This window comes from Manis javanica, chromosome 10, assembly GCF_040802235.1.
Source record: "Manis javanica isolate MJ-LG chromosome 10, MJ_LKY, whole genome shotgun sequence".
In the NCBI taxonomy this organism is placed as follows: domain Eukaryota; kingdom Metazoa; phylum Chordata; class Mammalia; order Pholidota; family Manidae; genus Manis; species Manis javanica.
In genome coordinates, this window is record NC_133165.1 from 31,488,786 (window position 1) to 31,510,972 (window position 22,187).

At 39.0% G+C, this 22,187-nt stretch overlaps 1 protein-coding gene across 3 annotated transcripts in view; it reads right to left on the reverse strand.

Annotated features, from left to right (window-relative positions):
- The window catches only part of EIF2AK1 (eukaryotic translation initiation factor 2 alpha kinase 1), a 34,292-nt gene that overhangs the window by 11,465 nt on the left and 640 nt on the right, over positions 1–22,187 (reverse strand). For 2 of the 3 annotated variants that reach the window (XR_012122158.1, XM_073215085.1), the window contains exons 2-10: positions 17,733–17,891; positions 15,118–15,251; positions 13,960–13,997; positions 13,161–13,260; positions 12,517–12,597; positions 11,746–11,860; positions 11,151–11,211; positions 10,542–10,869; positions 3,101–3,212 (exon numbers count right to left, since the gene is read on the reverse strand). Coding sequence is in view for 2 of the 3 variants with exons in the window: in XM_073215085.1 (XP_073071186.1) it covers positions 3,101–3,212; positions 10,542–10,869; positions 11,151–11,211; positions 11,746–11,860; positions 12,517–12,597; positions 13,161–13,260; positions 13,960–13,997; positions 15,118–15,251; positions 17,733–17,891 (1,128 nt within the window). In the remaining variant the exon portion in view is untranslated. The remainder of the gene's footprint in view (positions 1–3,100; positions 3,213–10,541; positions 10,870–11,150; positions 11,212–11,745; positions 11,861–12,516; positions 12,598–13,160; positions 13,261–13,959; positions 13,998–15,117; positions 15,252–17,732; positions 17,892–22,187) is intronic. The other variant, XM_037003700.2, reaches the window with a different exon arrangement.

Below are 22,187 nucleotides of genomic sequence, written 5' to 3' on the forward strand. Positions count from 1 at the left end.
TCTGAAATGGCTTCAAACCTAGAAATTAGCTGCACTCAGCTGGCAAAGCAGCCCTCACAAACCAGCACCTAATGGCTTATGGACTTTATGTCACCAGAAAGAGAGGACCTTTAATTTCATGCAGAGTCCCTGTATTGAGTAGTTTGTAGACAATTCTCTGGCATCAACTGGCTGGATTAAATTAGGTTTAAGTCCCCGCCAATCCCTGACATCTTGGGGTTTAATGCTAATAAACCTGGTCTCCTAGCCCACTGCAGATTAAAGACCTTGTTACAAATAACAGAATATGCAAAAAGACAAAACTGTGTTAGCTCAAGGGGTGAGTTCCATTACCTGAAAGATTTGTAATGTTGAATTTTCCAAAAATGACTGACCAATGAAAAATGAAATATATGCGGGGGGGATTTAATTAATTCATCTATTAACATGATGACATAATACATGAATTTAGAGGGTGGAGAGGTTTTGCAGGACTAAAGTAAACAAAATTGATGAAGAAAAAAATCCTGGAGTCTTCCAGCCAAGTGAGCTTAGTAATGTCATAAGAGGTTAGGAGCACTTCTTGACTCAATCCCATTAAGTCATAAACCTAGTATTTACCTTCAAGTACCAGAACACCACTCTCCACTCCTCCCTTCTCCTCAGAAGCCTGCTTTGCTCTGCAGCTCACCTACTCCACCCTCTCCCTTATGTTACCGAGCATGGAGCACAAAGAACTCAAGTACTTAACTATGGTTCTCATTTTAACCCAACACATCCAAATGGAGAGACAATCCATCAGAGGGTTCAGAATCACACACGGACCTAATCCAGGGGTAAGGTTCCATTCACTCAGTGCTACATCTCTAACCCTAGAAAATGGGGGGACGATCCACTTTACAGGTGAGGAAACATGACTTGCCCCAGACCTTACTGCTGGTAAGGATGAGAGTCAGGATTCTAACCTGGGTCTGTCACTCCTGGGATTGCTGGGAATGAGGAACGTAAACATACAACTGACTGAAAGCTATACACACACAGCTGGAATACTACCAAGTTAAACTTTTTATTTCTAAACACTTTTAAGAAATACATAACTAGGAGTACTATACATATTTTGCCTTCTGTTTTGACAGGTTGGTACTGGATGGTATAAATTAAGAGTTCTCACCACATACGTCACAAGGGACTCGGTACTCACTTTCCAAATGGAAGTGTAAAGATCAGCAACCACACACAGGACCTGACTAAACCAGTCTCTTCTTCACAAACACACCTGCACATAGCACTATGATGCTCAGGCAGCAGGCGGAGGACATGACCTGACAGGACACTGCACACACCCCACACACTACTTGCCTCGACTGAACCAAGCAGAGCCTGGCATGTCCTAATGACAGAGCAAACTAGAGCAGCCCAGGGTGTCCAGGAGCTGCTGGAGGGAGACACGATGTTTCTGTCTGCATCAGAAACTAGCCAAAGATTTTGAGTAGGTTAACTAACTAAATATAAGTTAAGTAACCTATATTTTAGACCAAATAAAGGGTTACAGTGTCATTAGGAGTGAAGCACAAAGAGTTCATAATCAACAGTTGGTTTAGTCTTAAGATCAGGTCACTTACATCCCCAATTGCAGTAATTGAATACAATGATTTTTTTTGTTGTTGTTGCAAATGGCAGAATGTCCTTCTTTTTTTTTTTTTTTTTTTTTTGAGAGGGCATCTCTCATATTTATTGATTAGATGGTTGTTAACAACAATAAAATTCTGTATAGGGGGGTCAATGCTCAATGCACAATCATTAATCCATCTCAAGCCTAATTCTCGTCAGTCTCCAATCTTCTGAAGCATAACGAACAAGTTCTTACATGGTGAACGAATTCTTACATAGGGAATAAATTCTTACATGGTGAACAGTACAAGGGCTGAATACAATGATTTTTAACTCTAGCTACTATACATGAGAATCAAGAGAACTTTCAAAAAACAAATAATACCAAAGGCCAAGCCCTATCCAGACCAACCATATATAAATTACTGCTGTGGTCCCAGACAACACCCTTTTAAAATGGAAAAACTGAAAAGATTAGGTAGAGTTCCTGCTTACCCCACACCCACTTTCCCATTATTAACAGCTTACTGTAAGGTACATCTATCATAATTAATGCACCAGTACTGACACAAGCCCACAGTCTATCTAGATTTCCCTAGGCTTTATCTAATGTTTTTCTTCTGCTCCAGGATCCCACCCAGGATACCATACTACTTTCAGCTGTCATGTGACTTAAGGTTCCTCTGGTCTGGGACAGTGTCTCTGACTTTTCCCGTGCGTGAGGACCTTGACAGTTTTGAGAAGTATTGGTCCGGTGTTTATAGACTATCCATCAATGGGGGATCTGCTTTTCTCATGATTAGCCTAGGGCCTGGGGTTTGGGGAGGCAGACCCCAGAGACACAATGCCCTTTTCACCACATCATGGGCACGCACAGTCAGCACGAGTCACCACTGCTGACGGTGACCTGAGTCACTGGCTGAGGTCGCATCTGCAGGTCTCTCCACTGTGAAGTCACAGCTCTCCACCATACTCTTTTTTTAGATTCCCCAGGTAGTTCTAATGCACAGCATAAGTTCAGAATCAGTTATATTTTGAAAATATTATCCCAACAAAGCATTTCTAGAGGATGTATAACTGCTGGGGAGGGAGGAGGCTCTGGATCTTGAAGGAGACAGACTTTTCACCACATATCCCTCTGCAAGGGTTTCTCCAAAGTTTCTTTACATAAAAGTATCACATTGCCAGGTTTAAAAAAATAAGTATTTAAATCTTTTCCTTAAAAATTTTTTTACAAGACCTGTTCTACCCAAAATCATTAACCTAAATTCTAGCACATTACTTCTTAAACACAATTTGTTGATATAAACTATGTATCTGTCACAGAGAAAATTAACTTCCAAATACCTATGTGTTTTTGAAAAAATGCTGAAATAAGCACAATTGTTTCTTTGGTTTAAAAAAAATCATATCCCCCACTCAATCTAAAGCAGCTGTGCGCAGTTCCGACGTTAGAACACCTGACTCTCCATTTCCCAGCCGGGCATTTACAGATCCACAGGGAACTTACATGCAGATTCGTTCACAGCCTCCTGGCCCCGCCAGTTCCTCTCCGTGATCCAGTCCCACAGTGAGAGCTCACACAGCTGCATCTGGATGTGCAGCATCAGGTGGTACTGCACCTACGGGGCAACACACATGGGCTACCATCCAATAGACCGACGCACCTCACTCCCTCAGCCAACAGATCCTCCCTTGCCCACTCTAGGCCCAGCACTGGGCTGAGTGCTGAGGACAGAGAAGAGAAACAAATGCCCAAGAAGCCCAAGGTCCAGTGAAGGAGACAGAGAAGTTTAATGATACTTAAAACAGTGTGTCATAATCCAGGTGGGCAGGGGTAAGAGGGCATTCAACAGCAGGAGCTCTCAAATATGATGCAGGGGCATGGGGCCTGAACCTATCTGGTCTGCTCCCTACACAAATAGTTTATAAGCTAAGATCAAGTGTCAAAGAATGGCTGAACAGTCTTCCACTACTCTCTGCACACCCCAAAGTGAATATACACTCTGACTGGTTTCACAATGTACATTACTAATAACTTGTTCAAGGAATCAGTCAGTAAAAATTAAGCTCACTGTAGCCCATTCATTTAGGCATCCAGAAAAATTTTCCAAATACAGTACAGGGAAACAAAGCAATTCCAATGAGAAGTCCCCCAAACTCAACTCCTTTGTGTTCAGGGGAATCTGTTCAGTTTTATGTTTCATAAAAAGCATATGAACAGGGTGGAGCCAAGATGGCAGCGTGAATAGAGCAGCGGAAATCTCCTCCCAAAATCACATATATTTTTGAAAATACAACAAATACAACTCTTCCTAAAAGAGAGACCAGAAGACACAGGACAACAGCCAGACTACATCCACATCTGCGAGAACCCAGCACCTCGCGAAGGGGGTAAGATACAAGCCGCGAACCAGCGGGACCTGAGCGCCCCTCATCCCAGCTCCCGGTGGGAGGAGAGGAGTCAGAGCAGGGAGGGAGAGGGAGCCCAGGACTGCTAAACACCCAGGCCTAGCCATCTGCACCAGGAGTGCAGACACACAGTATGTGCGTGGGGGTGCTAGAAACTAGGGAAAGAGGACAGTAAGACCTGTGAGCAGGTCCCCACAGCCGGTGCACCCCAGGACAAAGAAAAGCGAGTGATTTTTGCAAGTCTTAAAGGGACAAGGACCCCACAGCTGGATGGAAGCGTCCCAGGACACTTAGCCCAGCAGCTGGAAATCCCAGGGATCTATGGGCACCCTAACCTCCTGGGCAGCAGCACAGCTCAGAGGCCCCTCATGGAGATAAACAGCCTCCCGGCTGTTTCCCCTCCGACACAGCTCCACCATATCAGAGCAGTGGCCCGAGGAAGGCCACCCCCACAGCAACCGCAGAGCTAAACTCCATAGCGGCTGGGCAAGAATCAGAAGCCCCGTCTGCACACAGCTGCCCAGCACAAGCCACGAGAGGTAGCTGTTCTCCCAGGAGAGGAAGGCCACAAACCAACAAGAAGGGATGTTCTCCCAGCTGTCACTTGTGCCAGCTCCACAAACTCTCTCTATCCCCATGAAAAGGCAGAAGAATTTGATAGAGACCAAAATCACAACCACTGAGAAGGAGATAGACCTAACCAGTCTTCCTGGAAAAGAATTCAAAATAAAGGTCATAACCATGCTGACAGAGCTGCAGAGAAACATACAAGAGCTAAGGGATGACGTCCAGAGGGAGATTACAGAAATGAAACAATCTCTGGAAGGATTAATAAGTAGAATGGATAAGATGCAAGAGGCCACTGATGGAAGAGAAGCCAGAGAACAAGAATGCATAGAAGCTGATGCAGAGATAAAAGGATCCCCAAGAATGAAACAATATTAAGAGAACTGTGTGACCAATCCAAAAGGAACAATATCTGCATTATAGGGGTACCAGAAAAAGGAGAGAAAAAGGTATAGAAAGTGTCTTTGAAGAAATAATTGCTGAAAACTTCCCCAAACTGGGGGAGGAAATAATCGATCAGACCACAGACGTACACAGAACTCCCAACAGAAGGGACCCAAGGAGGACAACACCAAGACACGTAATAATTAAAATGGCAAAAATCAAGGACAAGGACAGAGTTTTAAAGGCAGCTAGAGAGAGGAAAAAGATCACCTACAAAGGAAAACCCATCAGGCTATCATCAGACTTCTCAACAGAAACCTTACAGGCCAGAAGAGAATGGCATGATATATTTAATGCAATGAAACAGAAGGGCCTTGAACCAAGAATACTGTATCCAGCACGATTATCATTTAAATATGAAGGAGGGATTAAACAATTCCCAGACAAGCAAAAGTTGAGGGAATTTGCCTCCCACAAACCACCTCTACAGGGTATTTTAGAGGAACTGCTTGAGATGGAAGCACTCCTAAGGCTAAACAGATGTCACGAGAGAAAATAAAATCACAGCAAAGAAAGCAGACCAACCAAATACTAACTAAAGGCAAAAAATAAAATCAACTACCCACAAAAGCAGTTAAAGGAAACACAAAAGAGCACAGAATAAAACAACCAACATATAAAGAATGGAGGAGGAGGAATAAGAAGGGAGAGAAATAAAGAATCACCAGACAATGTTTATAACAGCTGGATAACCGAGTTAAGTTAGACAGCAAGATACTAAAGAAGCTAACCTTGAACCTTTGGTAACCACGAATCTAAAGCCTGCAATGACAGTAAGTACATATCTTTCAATAGTCACCCTAAATATAAATGGACAGAATGCACCAATCAAAAGACACAGAGTAATAGAATGGATAAAAAAGCAAGACCCATCTATATGCTGCTTACAAGACACTCACCTCAAACCCAAAGACATGCACAGACTAAAAGTCAAGGGATGGAAAAAGATATTTCATGTAAACAACTGGGAGAAGAAAGCAGGTATTGCAGTACTAGTTTCAGACAAAATAGACTTCAAAACAAAGAAAGTAACAAGAGATAAGGAAGGACATTACATAATGATAAAGGCCTCAGTCCAACAAGAGGATATAACCATTATAAATATATATGCACCCAATACAGGAGCACCAGCATATGTGAAACAACTACTAACAGAACTAAAGGAGGAAATAGAATACAATGCATTCATTTTAGGAGACTTCAACATGCCACTAACCCTAAAGGATAAATCCACCAGACAGAAAATAAGTAAGGGCATGGAGGCACTGAACAACACACTAGAACAGATGGACCTAACAGACATCTATAGAACTCTACATCCAAAAGCAACAGGATATACATTCTTCTCAAGTGCACATGGAACATTCTCCAGAATAGACCACATACTAGGCCACAAAAAGAGCCTCATTAAATTCCAAAAGATTGAAATTCTACCAACCAACTTTTCAGACCACAAAGGTATAAAACTAGAAATAAATTGTACAAAGAAAACAAAAAGGCTCACAAACACATGACGGCTTAACAACATTCTCTTAAATAATCAATGGAACAATGAACAAATTAAAACAGAGATCAAGGAATGTAAGGAAACAAATGACAACAACACAAAGCCCCAACTTCTGTGGAACGCAGCAAAAGCAATCTTAAGAGGAAAGTATATAGCAATCCAGGCACACTTGAGGAAGGAAGAACAAATCTTAAATGAATAGTCTAACATCACAATTATCGAAAGTGGAAAAAGAAGAACAAATGAGGCCTAAAGTGAGCAGAAGGAGGGACATAATAAAGATCAGAGAAGAAATAAACAAAATTGAGAAGAATAAAACAATAGAAAAAAATCAATGAAACCAAGAGCTGGTTCTTTGAGAAAATAAACAAAATAGATAAGCCTCTAGCCAAACTTATTAAGAGAAAAAGAGAATCAACACACATCAACGGAATCAGAAACGAGAATGGAAAAATCATGACAGACTCCACAGAAATACAAAGAATTATTAAAGACTACTATGAAAACCTATATGCTAACAAGCTGGAAAACCTAGAATAAATGGACAACTTCCTAGAAAAATACAACCTTCCAAGACTGACCAAGGAAGAAACAGAAAATCTAAACAAACCAATTACAGGCAAAGAAATTGAAATGGTAATCAAAAAACTACCCAAGAACAAAGCACCCGGGCCGGACGGATTTACCTCGGAATTCTATCAGACACACAGAGAAGACATAATACCCATTCTCCTTCAAGTTTTCCAAAAAATAGAAGAGGAAGGAATACTCCCAAACTCATTCTATGAAACCAACATCACCCTAATACCAAAACCAGGCAAAGACCCCACCAAAAAAGAAAACTACAGACCAATATCCCTGATGAATGTAGATGCAAAAATACTCAATAAAATATTAGCAAACTGAATTCAAAAATATATCAAAAGGATCATACACCATGACCAAGTGGGATTCATCTCAGGGATGCAAGGATGGTACAACATTTGAAAATCCATCAACATCATCCACCACATCAACAAAAAGAACAAAAACCACATGATCATCTCCATAAATGCTGAAAAAGCATTCAACAAAATTCAACATCCATTCATGATAAAAACTCTCAGCAAAATGGGTATAGAGGGCAAGTACCTCAACATAATAAAGGCCATATATCATAAACCCACAGCTAACAACATACTGAACACCGAGAAGCTGAAAGCTTTTCCTCTGAGATCGGGAACAAGACAGGGATGCCCACTCTCCCCACTGTTATTTAACACAGTACAAGAGGTCCTAGCCATGGCAAATAGACAAAACAAAGAAATACAAGGAATCCAGATTGGTAAAGAAGAAGTTAAACTGTCACTATTTGCAGATGACATGATATTGTACATAAAAAACCCTAAAGACTCCACTCCAAAATTACTAGAACTGATATTGGAATACAGCAAAGTTGCAGGATACAAAATTAACACACGGAAATCTGTGGCTTTCCTCTATACTAACAATGAACCAACAGAAAGAGAAATCAGGGAAACAATCCCATTCACAATTGCATCAAAAAGAATAAAATACCTAGGAAAAACCTAACCAAAGAAGTGAAAGACCTATACCATGAAAACTATAAGACACTCTTAAGAGAAATTAAAGAGGACACTAACAAATGGAAACTCATCCCATGCTCTTGGCTAGGAAGAATTAATATCGTCAAAATGGCCATCCTGCCCAAAGCAACATACAGATTTGATGCAGTCCCTATCAAATTACCAACAACATTCTTCAACAAACTGGAACAAATAGTTCAAAAATTCATATGGAAACACCGAAGACCCCAAATAGCCAAAGCAATCCTGAGAAAGAAGAATAAAGTGGGGGGATCTCACTCCCCAACTTCAAGCTCTACTACAAAGCCATAGTAATCAAGACAATTTGGTACGGGCACAAGAACAGAGCCACAGACCAGTAGAACAGATTAGAGACTCCAGACATTAACCCAAACATATATGGTCAATTATTATATGATAAAGGAGCCATGGACATACAATGGGGAAATGACAGGCTCTTCAACAGATGGTGCTGGCAGAACTGGACAGCTATATGTAAGAGAATGAAACTGGATCACTGTCTTACACCATACACAAACGTAAATTCAAAATGCATCAAAGACCTGAATGTAAGTCATGAAACCATAAAACTCTTAGAAAAAAACATAGGCAAAAATCTCATGGACATAAACATTAGCGACTTCTTCATGAACATATCTCCGAGGGCAAGGAAAACAAAAGCAAAAATGAACAAGTGGGACTATATCAAGCTGAAAAGCTTCTGTACAGTAAAGGACACCATCAATAGAACAAAAAGGTACCCTACAGTATGGGAGAATATATTCGTAAATGACAGATCCGATAAAGGCTTGACATCCAAAATATATAAAGAGCTCACGCACCTCAACAAACAAAAAGCAAATAATCCAATTAAAAAATGGTCAGAGGAGCTGAACAGACAGTTCTCCAGATGCTCCACATCGCTAGTTATCAGAAAAATGCAAATTAAAACCACAATGAGATATCACCTCACACCAGTAAGGATGGCTACCATCCAAAAGACAAACAACAACAAATGTTGGCAAGGTTGTGGAGAAAGGGGAACCCTCCTACACTGCTGGGGGGATTGTAAGCTAGTTCAACCATTGTGGAAAGCAGTAGGGAGGTTTCTCAAAAAGCTCAAAATAGACATACCATTTGACCCAGGAATTCCACTTCTAGGAATTTACCCAAAGAATGCAGCAGCCCAGTTTGAAAAAGACATATGCACCCCTATGTTTATTGCAGCACTATTTATAATAGCCAAGAAATGGAAGCAACCTAAGTGTCCATCAGTAGATGAATGGATAAAGAAGATGTGGTACATATACACAATGGAATATTAGTCAGCCATAAGAAGAAAACAAATCCTGCCATTTGCAACAACATGGATGGGGCTAGAGGGTATTATGCTCAGTGAAATAAGCCAGGCGGAGAAAGAAAAGTACCAAATGATTTCACTCATATATGGAGTATAAAAACAAAGAAAAACTGAAGGAACAAAACAGCAGCAGAATCACAGAACTCAAGAAGGGACTAACAGTTACCAAAGGGAAAGGGACTGGGGAGGATGGGTGGGAAGGGAGGGATAAAGGCGGGGAAGAAGAAAGGGGGCATTACGATTAGCATGTATAATGTGGGGGGGGGCACACGGAGGGCTGTGCAACACAGAAAAGACAAGTAGTGATTCTACAACATCTTACTACGCTGATGGACAGTGACTGTAATGGGTTTGTGGGGGGGACTTGGTGAAGGGGAGAGCCTAGTAAACATAATGTTCTTCAAAAAACAAACAAACAAACAAACAAACAAATAAGCATATGAACAGAGCTACTATTACTGAACAATAATTAGTTGTGTGTGTGTACATAAAGTTGGCATACAGTTTTATAATCCTAACATGTCAGATGTGTAGACCCTGTTAATGTTCAGGATTTTTTTATTCAAATTATCATGATTAGAGTCACAGGAGTCTCACCAGCACATCAGCACAGCCGTAACAAGAGTCTCCTGAAACCTGGCCTGGTCATCCCTCTTCTCTCCCAAAGTCGGGTACCAAATATAGAAAACCTTTATGCATAAATACAATTATACGTATATTTATGTATAAATATATTTTGACAGCATATTTTGACATGATGCTAACATACAACAGAAATAGTGTGAAGGATGCTTCCAACTACAGGGTACATATATAGGAATACCTCAAGGACCCAGTCAGGGAAGTCAGGAGATGACTGGTAGGGGTTAACTTGGGGAAGGAGGGAACACCAAATACAGAAGCCATGTATCAGGGGATATGGAGAAGAGACAAACACAGGAGCAGAAGAGCTGGACTGGAACAAAGGTGTAAGGTGGGAAGCCGGCCGGGGAAGAGGGAAGACCACATCTCATGGTCCTCTATGTAATTCTTACGGGTAAACGTCAGACTGGTAGGTTCCAGGGAAGTTATCTACCTCTGTCTGCCCCCACGGGTTTATGTTTTCTTCTGAAGAGTCCTCAGTGGATGTGAAATTCTCTTCTAAGTCTGAATCATGCCTAAATGGCAGCTGATGCTCAACAACTGCTCTGGAAGACAAATCAGCCAAGCCATTTTCTTGGAGCAAAAGGGATGATTCGAGTTCACTGGCGTCCCTTGTGACTACATTAGTGGTGTAGTTCACCAGTCGGTTATTCTGGTTTTCAATGCCAGATTTTCCTAAGGATTTTTCTTTTTCGGAGGTGACCTCAGCAAAGATAATGGATGAACTGTTACTTTCATCATTTTTAACATCGTACTGACCTCTGGAGGAAAAAAAAACAGTAAAGATAAAAATCAAGGTAAAAAAAAGATCAAAAGTAACTCAACTGCTCCTTCAAGCCTATACAAGCCTTATTGGTAAACTGCTAAAAACATGTCAGCAAATCTGTCTAGCAGCAAGATTTATTTAAAATATTGACAGGAAATATCTGAAAGGAAATAATTTAACATTTCATAATGAAAATAAGCAAAAAGACAAAGGCAGCCCAATTCAGGTGACAACAGAGTGTATCTAATCTGCTAAAAGTAACACCAGTCCACATACCTGTCATCATCCTGGACAGATATCACTTCCAGAGATGGCAACTGAGTAGGAATTTTATCTCCTGAACAAAAACAAAACAAATCTTCAAGCAACCTACTTTCTATTTTACAGTCAAAGGCAGAGCTAAAATGTACAGATAATACCAAGTGAGACTACAAGTCTAAAAATGTCATGACCTTCTGGCAAAATACAACCCAAGCTTATTCAAATGACTGCACGTTTTAGGAACTACAAAAACAGAGTTGTTCCACTATACCTGGGGTCAGCAAACTTTCTGTAGTGGACCAGATAGTAAATATTTTAGTTTCTGCAGGCCCTATGGACTCTGCTGCAACCACTGAATTCTGCCAATGTCATACAGAAGCAGCCACAGACAATACACAAATGAATGAGCCTGTGTTCTAATAAACTTTACTGACTTTGAAATGTTAATTTCATATAATTTCCACAAATTCTTCTTTTTATTCCTTTTAATTATTTAAAAACTAAAATAAAAAAATTATCAGCTTATGGGATGCACAAAAATAGGGGTAGGCCAGATTTGGCCCATGGTCCAAGGTCTGCCAACCCTTCCACTGCGTCTAAAACTACTTACCTTGGCTTTGGGTCACATGAACATGTTCTATCCAAGCAGTGTGATAGCCTACAATATTCGGGTGCTGAAACCCCGCCAGCACCTTCACTTCCCGTAGTACCTGAAGAAGGACATACTGAGATCTGGCTATTACTGACAACTTGTTAAATGTTCATGGTATCAAATACTATTTGTTCCAGAGCAAAACAACAAAAACCCCTCTGTACAAGGAATCTAAACTATGCTTTAAAAGAATGGGAATATTTTTGTGAGAGACAAATGGAACTGTTATAGCCATTTATAACCAAGTAACTTACATGAGTATCAATAGCACTTTATACTTTTCACAGCTCACATAATCCTTCTCTCTTGATTCTTACAATTCAGTCCAGTCCTTTAAGGTAAATAAAACCACTGTTGTCACCACTCTTTCAATTTTCAAGGGCAGGGGATGGAAGTGGCATAGAGGACTAGGCCCATACAGCGTGTCAGGGAGAAGACTGAAACCTGAACTGAGCTCGTGATTTTTCATGATGAGCTGTGTTATATATGAATAATTTACTTAAAAAATTAATTTCCCCAGAAATGACCCTGAAAATGTGTCCAATCTGAAATGACTACAGTAAGTTAAGACACAAAAATTTAGTTTTGATAGTTAACTGTAACCCATTCTTAGTAAACTGGCAATCCATACCACCTAGTATTTGCAAATATACAACACACACAGTAACTTTTGAAAGGACCTAAATAAATACCCAACTATTAAAAAGAAGTGAATTTTAAAAATCTTACCTTCATGCAATCTGTTTTAGTTGCACCCTTAATCAGGATTTTTTTAATTGCATAATACTGACCATCTAATTTATTTCTGACCTAAAAAGTAGAGGAGGAGACAAAACATATTGTGTCATTAAATTCCAGCTGAATTTTAAAAAAAGTTCTTTTAACCTGATTAGACAATCCAAACTAGCCAAAGAGATAAAATTAAAGACATGCATCCTCTTCACTATGTTCAGGCAAGTCGCCTACAGTCAGCTAACTAGATGCTTTTCAGACTGCAGAGTCCAGTTCCTAGAAGCTCTGCGTCTAAAGAATGGGAATGTTAGCAAAAGGGCTATCTATATAAGGCCTGAAACACAGTAGCACTGCTTTTTTCACTAACACACAGTTTTAATAAAAACTAGCCATTTTTATTAAATTAGCTATTTTTAATAAAAAATAGACCAAAACCTCAGTTTGCAGAATCCACCTAAGCCACCATATGGTCAGGAAAAACAAACCTGTCCCCTTCCCTGTAAATCACAAATCTTAATGAAAAGTAAACATATATCATTTCTAGGAATTTTCTTTTGAGCACTTTAAATAATACTAATGAAAACTTCTCAAAATACATTTATTCAGAGTAGTATGTCAAAATGAGAATGTGGACTACAAACCTTGTACACTCTTCCATATCCGCCTTTTCCTAAGACGGCAAGCTCTTCAAATTCATTTAAGTAACGTGAAGTTTGCGCTTCAAAAGCTACTTCCCTTGACCTAAAAGGTAAATACAAATAAGCAATTAATATTAAGAACCAAAATGTTCTAGGATATTTCAGGTTCACAATATTACTAACCTGCCAAATCTTGTTTATCACTAAGTTGTGATAACTTGGAAAGGATGAGCTAATGTGAAACTTACATTCTCTATGAAGAAAATATTTGCTGAGCCAATGGACAGTATAATAAAGAGAGTGAAGGGGCATTAGTCTCAGTATTTTTCCAGTGATCTCTATTCCAATTAGAAATCATCTTCAATGTTTTAAAGCAAGAATCCTAAGGACGATTAACAGGCAGCAACTGATTAGCTGAGCTCAGTAATGAATTTACTTAAGTTTCCTAATGGTCCATACTATATACAGATTTTCACGTAGCATTTCCTACATACAGCCAAAATTCAATGATGTTCCTCAGGCAGACACTGAGTATCATGGTTCTGAATTAAAAGTTGGACTTAGGGAAACCACACAGAATAAGGCGGCAGGAAAAAGGGATCAAAGAGAAGGGAATGACAAGTAGGGCAAATCCTGGAGCAGTAATTAACTGCTGAGAGAACAAAGGTTTTAATTTTCATAAACTACCCTAACTACATTACTTTTTAACCCTAACACTGAATTTCTGATTAATTCAGGATTAACTATCAAGGCTGATGTCTTTGGGATAGTTTACTGTCTGCACAATCACAAAAGTACTTACCTGATCTTTTGGATATGAGAATTATCCTCACAAGGATCCTAAAATCAAAAACATTAATTTTAAAAGTATTTTTTAAATGTCATGGAATAAAGAATCTATCAAAACTCAATGTCAAATTAATAGTCCCAGATGCTTAAATATTGGGGGAAAAAACGTTTGCAGAATGCTTTTTCAATATTACCTAAGAGTTTACAATTGACAATACTGCTCTCTTAACCAAAAGATCACTGTTAAAAGAGTATTTTTACTATGTACTGATGAAGGAGCTGAAGCGAATGTTAGCTTTATCCTCCAAATACATGCAGAAACTGATGACTTCTCTCATGTTCACTGGTACCACCCATCCCAAGCCACCCTCACCTCCTGCCTACAGGGTTGTACCTGTCACCACCTGTCTCCCTGCTTCTGCCCTGCATGTTCTTAGCAAAGCAGTTGGTGTGACCCCATTACAGTGTAAGTCAAGTATGCCATTCCTCGGCTCAAAATCCTGCTTCCCATTTTACTCTGAGTAAAAACCAGACATAAAATGGTCTCCAGATGTTAATTCATCTCTCCTTCTCACTTCCTTGTCCCCCTAACTCTGATTTACCTTCCCCCTTCCTTACTCCAGCCATACAGTTGCCCATCAGTTTCCAATATATGCCAGGCACACTGGTGCCTCACAAACTACTGTTGCTCTGCCTGGAATTCTTGCCTTCCAGCTACCCAATGGCTCCTTCTCTCAACTTTAGCTCCTGAACTTAAGTAGCACTGTCTCAGGGAGGCCCACCCTGGCCACCCCACATAAAACTTACACAATTTCTAAGCCTCCTCACTGCTTTATATCTCTCCTTAACAGTTATCACCATCTAACACTCCATCCATTTTTATATATTTTCATTTTTCTATTGCTTATTGCCCCATCAGAACATAAGTCTCATGAGGGCAGGGATTCAAGTCTACTTTGTTTACTGCTTGAACAACAGTGCCTACAAGAGAGCTTAACACGTAGCAGTCATTGAATAAACAAATTAAAAGCTGACATTTTTATAAACCTGTATTATAATCTGGATTTCATAATGCCTTAAAATAAAACTTTAAAAGTAATTAATAATAAAGTTCTCTTGAAATTTCAGTGTTTTTGTCATACATAAAGTGCTTCAGTATTTCAGTGCTTACCTGGCGAACTCTCTCCTTAGCTGACCTCATTAAATGAGTGATGGCTCTATTGTGATGCAGCCTCAGCGAGCTAAACTCATCACTACACGTGAATGAAGACAGCAGGCCCATTTTGGTAAATGTCTGACAAAGTACTAAAAAAAGGATATGGAAACCTATTATTAGAAAGGCCATGGATAAACAGCATTATTCAAGAGTACACAGAGAATGAATTAATAGTACTCTCTACTGAAAGAAACCTCCATAAGAAAAAAGTAATGTTTATACACGTTTCAACTTGGGAATTGATTCTCTAAGATAGAAGAAACATTGGCACACTTGTTGATCAGGAGCACATGTATAATTACTTATCTGATACTCAATAATCATTTTCCATGCCTGGTCCATCAGTGACGTACTAAGCTTTGCTTTTTGAAAAGCCAAGAAAAGTGTGTAAACATAGTCATCTCCTGACCTCCAAATACACTGCACTTTACTGACCAGCAATGGTAAGAACAAAGGCAGGCATGGGAACAAATGATTACAACTGACAACAAAAGTGATTACTGATTATTGTTTTCCGTTACTGACTACCTTTAACCAACAGACCAAGAGCACATATGAGATGTGGGTACAGATGAGCTATGAGGGGGAAAGTCAGGTCTGAAGTCATAACACCAGGCAGCTCAGACAAACGTTTCTATGTTAAGTGCTTGGCTTTTACTCATTTAAGGAATACAGAGACCACAGAACATATTCTTTCTATATGTAAAACTCTCCATTTAGGTTATCAACTAACTGAATCACGTCACAAACTCTTAAATATACTTTGTTTAAAAGTTCAGTCATCTAAAAAGGAATTCAAAAAGATCTTAAAATCAGCAAGAGTCACAGGTTTGCTTGAATTAGGAGCAAGATTACTATATTAAAATCATTATAATCTGCTTTTTCTACACAATGAGCCCAACACAATAATTCCCAGCTACCAATGCTTTGGAACCTACACAACACCCCCTTTTTACAACCCACCTCCCAACCACACATTCAGGGAAATATTAAGTATACACTGGTACAAATATATTTAGTTTTTCATGTCCCATCGAGCTCATCAAAATGATAACCTACCTTTAACTAAAGACATTACATTCTAAGATCACATAAAGGTATCACCAAGTTTGAGGATTTCTAACACCAAACAAAACTTGGGACTTTTTTGGTAGAAAAGATCCTTAGACTCTGTGGTTGGAGCTACTACAGAGGCCACAATGGTCTCATTGAGCTGGGCCAGATACCTCATGATCTATAATTCTGCTCATTTCTATGCTCATATTCTCCAACAGCAGGAATAACAAATATTTTCAACAACTATAGTACAATAATACATTTGGTCTTTGTCTCTGGATCATGGCACACAGCTCCTAAAACTTTTGTCATTTCCAAAGTGCTGGGGGTGCAAAGAGCTCTTTTGCTCTAATATTTGATCTTTGACCTCAGTTGCTGACACAAGAGCTTCTCAGACCCTTGGAATCACCAGCGACAAGTGTCTTTTTGTATGCTAATGAGCCAGCTAACTAGTGGCTGGGATCCCCCACATACTTCAAAGTTGGAGCTGGTCATAAGAAAGACCCAGCCAATGGTTAGCTAAAACTCAGGTCCACCTCCCACCCCATTCTCCAGGGAGGAGAGAAGGGCTGGAGATTGGGTTAATAATCATGCCAACATGATGAAGCTTCCATAAAAATCCCTCAAGTACAGGGTACAGAGATCCTTTGGGTGAACACATCCGCATGCCAGGAAGGTGGTACACCCAACCTCATGGGGACAGAGCTCCTGCGCTCTGAACCTGTACCAGACCTCACCCTGTGTGCCTCTTCATCTGGCTGTTCACCTCTATCTGTTTTCACAGCCTTTACTATTTAAAACACTGGTAAGCAAAAGGATCTCCCTGAGTACTGTGAGCTGTACAGCAAATTCTCAAACCTAGGAGAAGGAAGTGGAAACCCCAATTTATAGCCAAGTTGGACACAACTGTGGGTTACCTGAGGACCCTGGGGACCCACCGCTTGCAACTGGCATCAGACATGAGGGCAATCTTGGGGGACTGAGCCCTTAACCTGTGGAATCTGACACTAACTCCAGGTACAGTGTCGGAATTGATTTTAATTATAGGACACCTGCTGGTATCAGAGAACTGGTTGGTGTAGTAAAAAGAAAAAAACTCACAGAGTTGGTGTCAGAAGTATTCAGTGTACAGAGGAAAAGTTTCCTATTCAACAATACAACATAATGCTGTTCCAGTGTTCTGATCAAGAACTGGTTCATAATGAATGTCTGTGATGTTTGTCACACATGTTCAAAAATTACATGAATTTTCACATTACAGATACCAAAGAACTCTTTTACTTATTTAAATACACACAGTTTCATGCGTTATTAATCTTTTGGGGCCCCCAGTGATTTTATTCCTAAGTAACTGCCCAAAGGAAAATAAAAAATAATGAATTTAAGAAATATAAACTATGAATACTTATCTCAAAGGTTTACAGACCAACTGCTTCTCAGACCCAGAGCATAAAATATTATAGTATTTTTTCAAGTCTTTAATCTTTTAGCAAGATTAGCTTATTTTTACTAACATTTAAACACTTGTCTTGAATGAAGTGGGTTTGGCTCATGCACATGGCTCAAGTGTTCCAGCAGAGAAACGAGCAGTAGTTGGTTTGCAACAGCAAAAGGGAATGTCGGCTGCTGCAGGGGTCCTTTTAACACCTGGAGTTCTGCTGGAACATCAGATTCTAAAAGTAAAAAACGGAAAAAATGTTAACGAATGGTAAACACATCTCATAATGACAAGGCAGCATGTTCTAATTAATGAACCACAAACTGTTTAAATTTAAAGAAATAAGAAAACAAAACAGTAGTTCAATGGGGTTAATCAAGACAGATTTTCCATAATGGAGTTGAATTCTGGAAGTTGGAAGACTAGCAGAAAGATGCCAGGGTGGGAAGGGAAAAAGTTCGGGTAGTAATGATATGCACAAAGGTAGAAATAAATGAATGAATGAATAAATATTCAAGCAAGCTGGAATAGGATCTTCCTTCCACCAAGAGGATGGCCTAGGCTCAGGCATAAAGAAAGAAGTTTGGCAGAGGAAGAATGGAAACTACTCTGAGCACATGCTCTGTGTGTACCAGTGGTTTTACAAGCACAATCTCATTTAATCCTCACAGAACAGTAAAAGGTAAGTGTTCCCATTTTACAGGTGAGGACATTGACCTCATAGAGAGGTTAAGGAATGAATAAGCAGGCAGAGGACCTGGCACTTAATGCTGAAGGTCTTAAGTTCCCGCTGTTTACTTAATGCATTATTGAACGTGCCAAAAACATAATGAAGGAAAAATCTTTGAGGAAACTATTCTAGAAACATGTAATAAATAACTTGGAAGGAGGCATGTAACAGTCAACAAGAAGTTAGGGTGAGCCTAGTGAAGGAGGTAAGTGACAGAAATGTGGAGGAAGGAAGAGGTGCCAGAGAGATCAAGAAAGAAATGGATTGGCAGGATTTAAAACACTAGGAATGGGAGGATGGAGGTGTTAAGGAGTGTGAAAACTGGTAAGAGGGGATGTTAGAGGGAAGATGAGACACACTTCAAAATCAGAGCTGTTGACCCTTTCATCTGGAAATGCCCTACAGAAACAGGAGCCGAATATCCTACACCTGCTAAAATCAATCCCATTTTGAACATTCTGTCCTCTATAAACTACTACAGGTCCAGGAAAAAAACAAAATGTATAAATCTAGACTTCATTTACAAATTTCCTCTTTGACCTCCAGGTGGCCAAAAAAAGGACCAGACGTGCTATTCATTTTCATGAATACTTACTGTCTGAGTATGGGAAGGAAAAAGAATGAAAAATGTGACCATATAAAAAATTCTCTATGTAAAGAGAATCTTAAAGTTAAAATACAAACCACAAGTTCAGATACAGTACTTATATCTGTACTACACAGGACAAAAAAAAAAAGTGTATATAAAGCTCTTCCAAGTTGTTAAGAAAATGCAGCACAATTAAAATTCAAATAGGTTTAATGTAACTAGTAACTAATGACATACATATTAAAATAACTACGGTACCAGAATTCACCATGAGATAGGTAACTAACGTAAGGCCTAGACAATACCTGGTATTGCTAGGCACAGAGAAAGGCAAACAACTTCACACACAAGGAGGTAAAGTGCAACTTCTGGCAATACATCATAGACCTTAAGATGTGCAAGCCTTGGACCCAGTCCTTCTACTTTTGGAAATTTATACCAAGAAAGTAACTAAACAAAGCACAACACATATGTGTGTACAACGTGTTCAGGGTAACACCATTCAGAATACTGGAAAATTGTTAGGTAAATTAGAGACGTAACAGAATACTAGGATGGTGTATAGAAAGGAATCATAAACGATCCATTATTAAAGAAGCAGGCTAAGAAACAGTAAAACTAATGAGGGTGAGGTGAGACAGATGCAAACCAACATCACCTGTCTGGCCATCATTTTAGCAAAGCGTATCGAAACATTTTTTTTTTAATGTATTTCTTTGATCCAACAAATCCTATTTCTAGAAATCTAAAGAAATAATCAGATACTAACAAAGATTATGTATATAGATGTCAAACCCATTATTATTCCTAAAGGTTAAAAAAAAAGACAAACCTATTTTCCAACAACTGAGCAAAGACTAAATGGTAGCACAACATGTGACCAACGTAAAATAATGCTTTTAAAGGCTAATTTAGCACAACAAAATGCTAACATAATGTCACATTTTAAAAGCAGAACATAAATAAAGTATTTATCATACCACAACTTGAACAACTCAGGGGTTAGGGGTACCAACCCTGCCCCCACCCCAGCCCCACTGGCATTTAACTTTCAACTCCCCAAAAACTTAAGTACAAATGGCCTATTGCTAACCTGAAGCCTTACTGATAATACAGTCCAGTAATACTTACTTTACATGTTATATGTATTATATACCGTGTTCTTACAATAAGCTAGAGAAAAGAGTTTTTTCAAATTGTCACAAATCTCAAAAAAATTTTCCAATACATTTATTGAAAAAAATCCACATGTAAGTGGACCTGTGCAATTCAAACCCATGTATTGTTCAAGGGTTAACTGCACGATAACAATTTTAAAATATATTTCTTTTACAACGATATAAATATATACAAACAGAATGAAAAGCCAAAACAGTCTCTGCTCCCTCTATTTTCAATTATATATATATAGTTTGCCTGTTTAATTCTTAGTATCTGCAGGCATCTAGCTGGCACACAGCAGCTCTCACCAAATTTTTTACAAACAAATACATCAAATTGTTAGCAGTGAGTCCTCCTCTAGAATGTAAGTACAGGTAACTTTGCCCTTTTCCCTTTACTCCTTTAAATTTTTGTGACTTTCTCTAAATTTTTATCTTATCTGGACAAAAGCAGATAGAAATCTTTAATCTGTCCATGCTACCTTTCTTTGACAAATAGTTTTAAATGCAAAATGCATCATTTAACTTGTCTCTAGTTATGCAGACAAGATTAAATCCAGGTGATGAGATTATAGTTTATTTAATTTTCTTCATCAGGTTTTTCTATATTTTCAACATACTCTTTAATGTGAAAAAATTTTTTTCTTAAATATACTCGTGTTAACAGTGGTGACATTATGGTTCAAAGGGTCTTCTACTTCTTTCTCTCATATTTTCCTGCTTTTTAATAAGAAAAAAATAAAAACAGAAGAAATGGTTTGTTCAGTGGAGTCAAATGAACCTCATCAAAAAAACGACAACTTTAAAAAGACCAATGGACAAATACCTAAGTGAGGGGAGGAGCAAAACTCAACGGAAATTAAGGCTGAAGTGAAAGTTTCCCATTTCGCAGCTCTGATTAAGTGTAGAAGAGGAGCGTGGCCAAAAGGAAAGATGAGGTCAAGCCCTCTCATCAAAGTGTAGGAAATCTGATACAGATCCTACGTGAAAAAGAGTTCCAAACTTCTGCCAAGTAGAAGCGTAGACAAACAGAAAAGGGATCAGCTAATTCAACCTCCTCTGGCAAGTACAGTCCCAACAGTCCCTTAGTAAATGAAACAGGAATCTGGAGGATTATTCTGGGGCAAAAATTATGAAAAACTCATGTCAGATGAAAAAAGAAAAACTAAATGAGTCTGACAAGGGACTTACTGTTTGCCCCCCTTCCAAAGTATGCTCACGCACAGGAAAACAAACAAACACACATACAGTAACTTTGATCAAAGGCTGGTGCACTCAATAAACTGCTGCAGAACACGGGTTTCAGGGTTACATCTAGGTTTTGAATTTTCTAACTCACTGTGTGGCCTCCTCACACCATACAACCTTCAATCATTTAACTATTCTGTCTTTACATCTATTAAAAATGCAACTACATTTTTCGCCTAAAAAGATAAACTACATCTGGATATTCTGAGCCTCTTCGGAAGAAAAGGCAATATGTAAACACAGTATTATTAGTAACCTTGAAGGAAATTTTTCCAACCTTATCTAAGATCACTCCCTTTAAAAATTATCTTCGGTTTGCAGCAAACCTTATCACAGTGTTACAGAAAAAGACAGGCTGCCAGTTGACAGCTGGGGCTTTTCCTATGACATAACACTTCACGAATTTTTGAGCTCCTATTAATATACCACCTTATATGTGAAAAAGATTAGTTTGTCCATTAACAAATAGTTATCTTACAACTGTCCTCTGCTAATGGCCTACTTAAATTACCACCACAGTCTGCTTCTGCCTCCCTCTGGGTCAAGAATTACAGGTATTAGAGATAATAATCGAAAAACTTACGGAATAAGCTTTGACTCGCTTTATGTTGAATAACTTGAATGACTTAACGCCACATCTCGTAGTAACCAAAAGCCTAAAAAAAATCTGGGCATTTTTTTTTTTTTTTACGCCGAAGGGGATGATTTCCATACTGCCTATGAGAAATCTTTACCCAATCAGTGAAGCAAAACACAGTAGAAGCTACAAATTAAAACTCTTATTCTGCGATAGGGTTTGCAGAG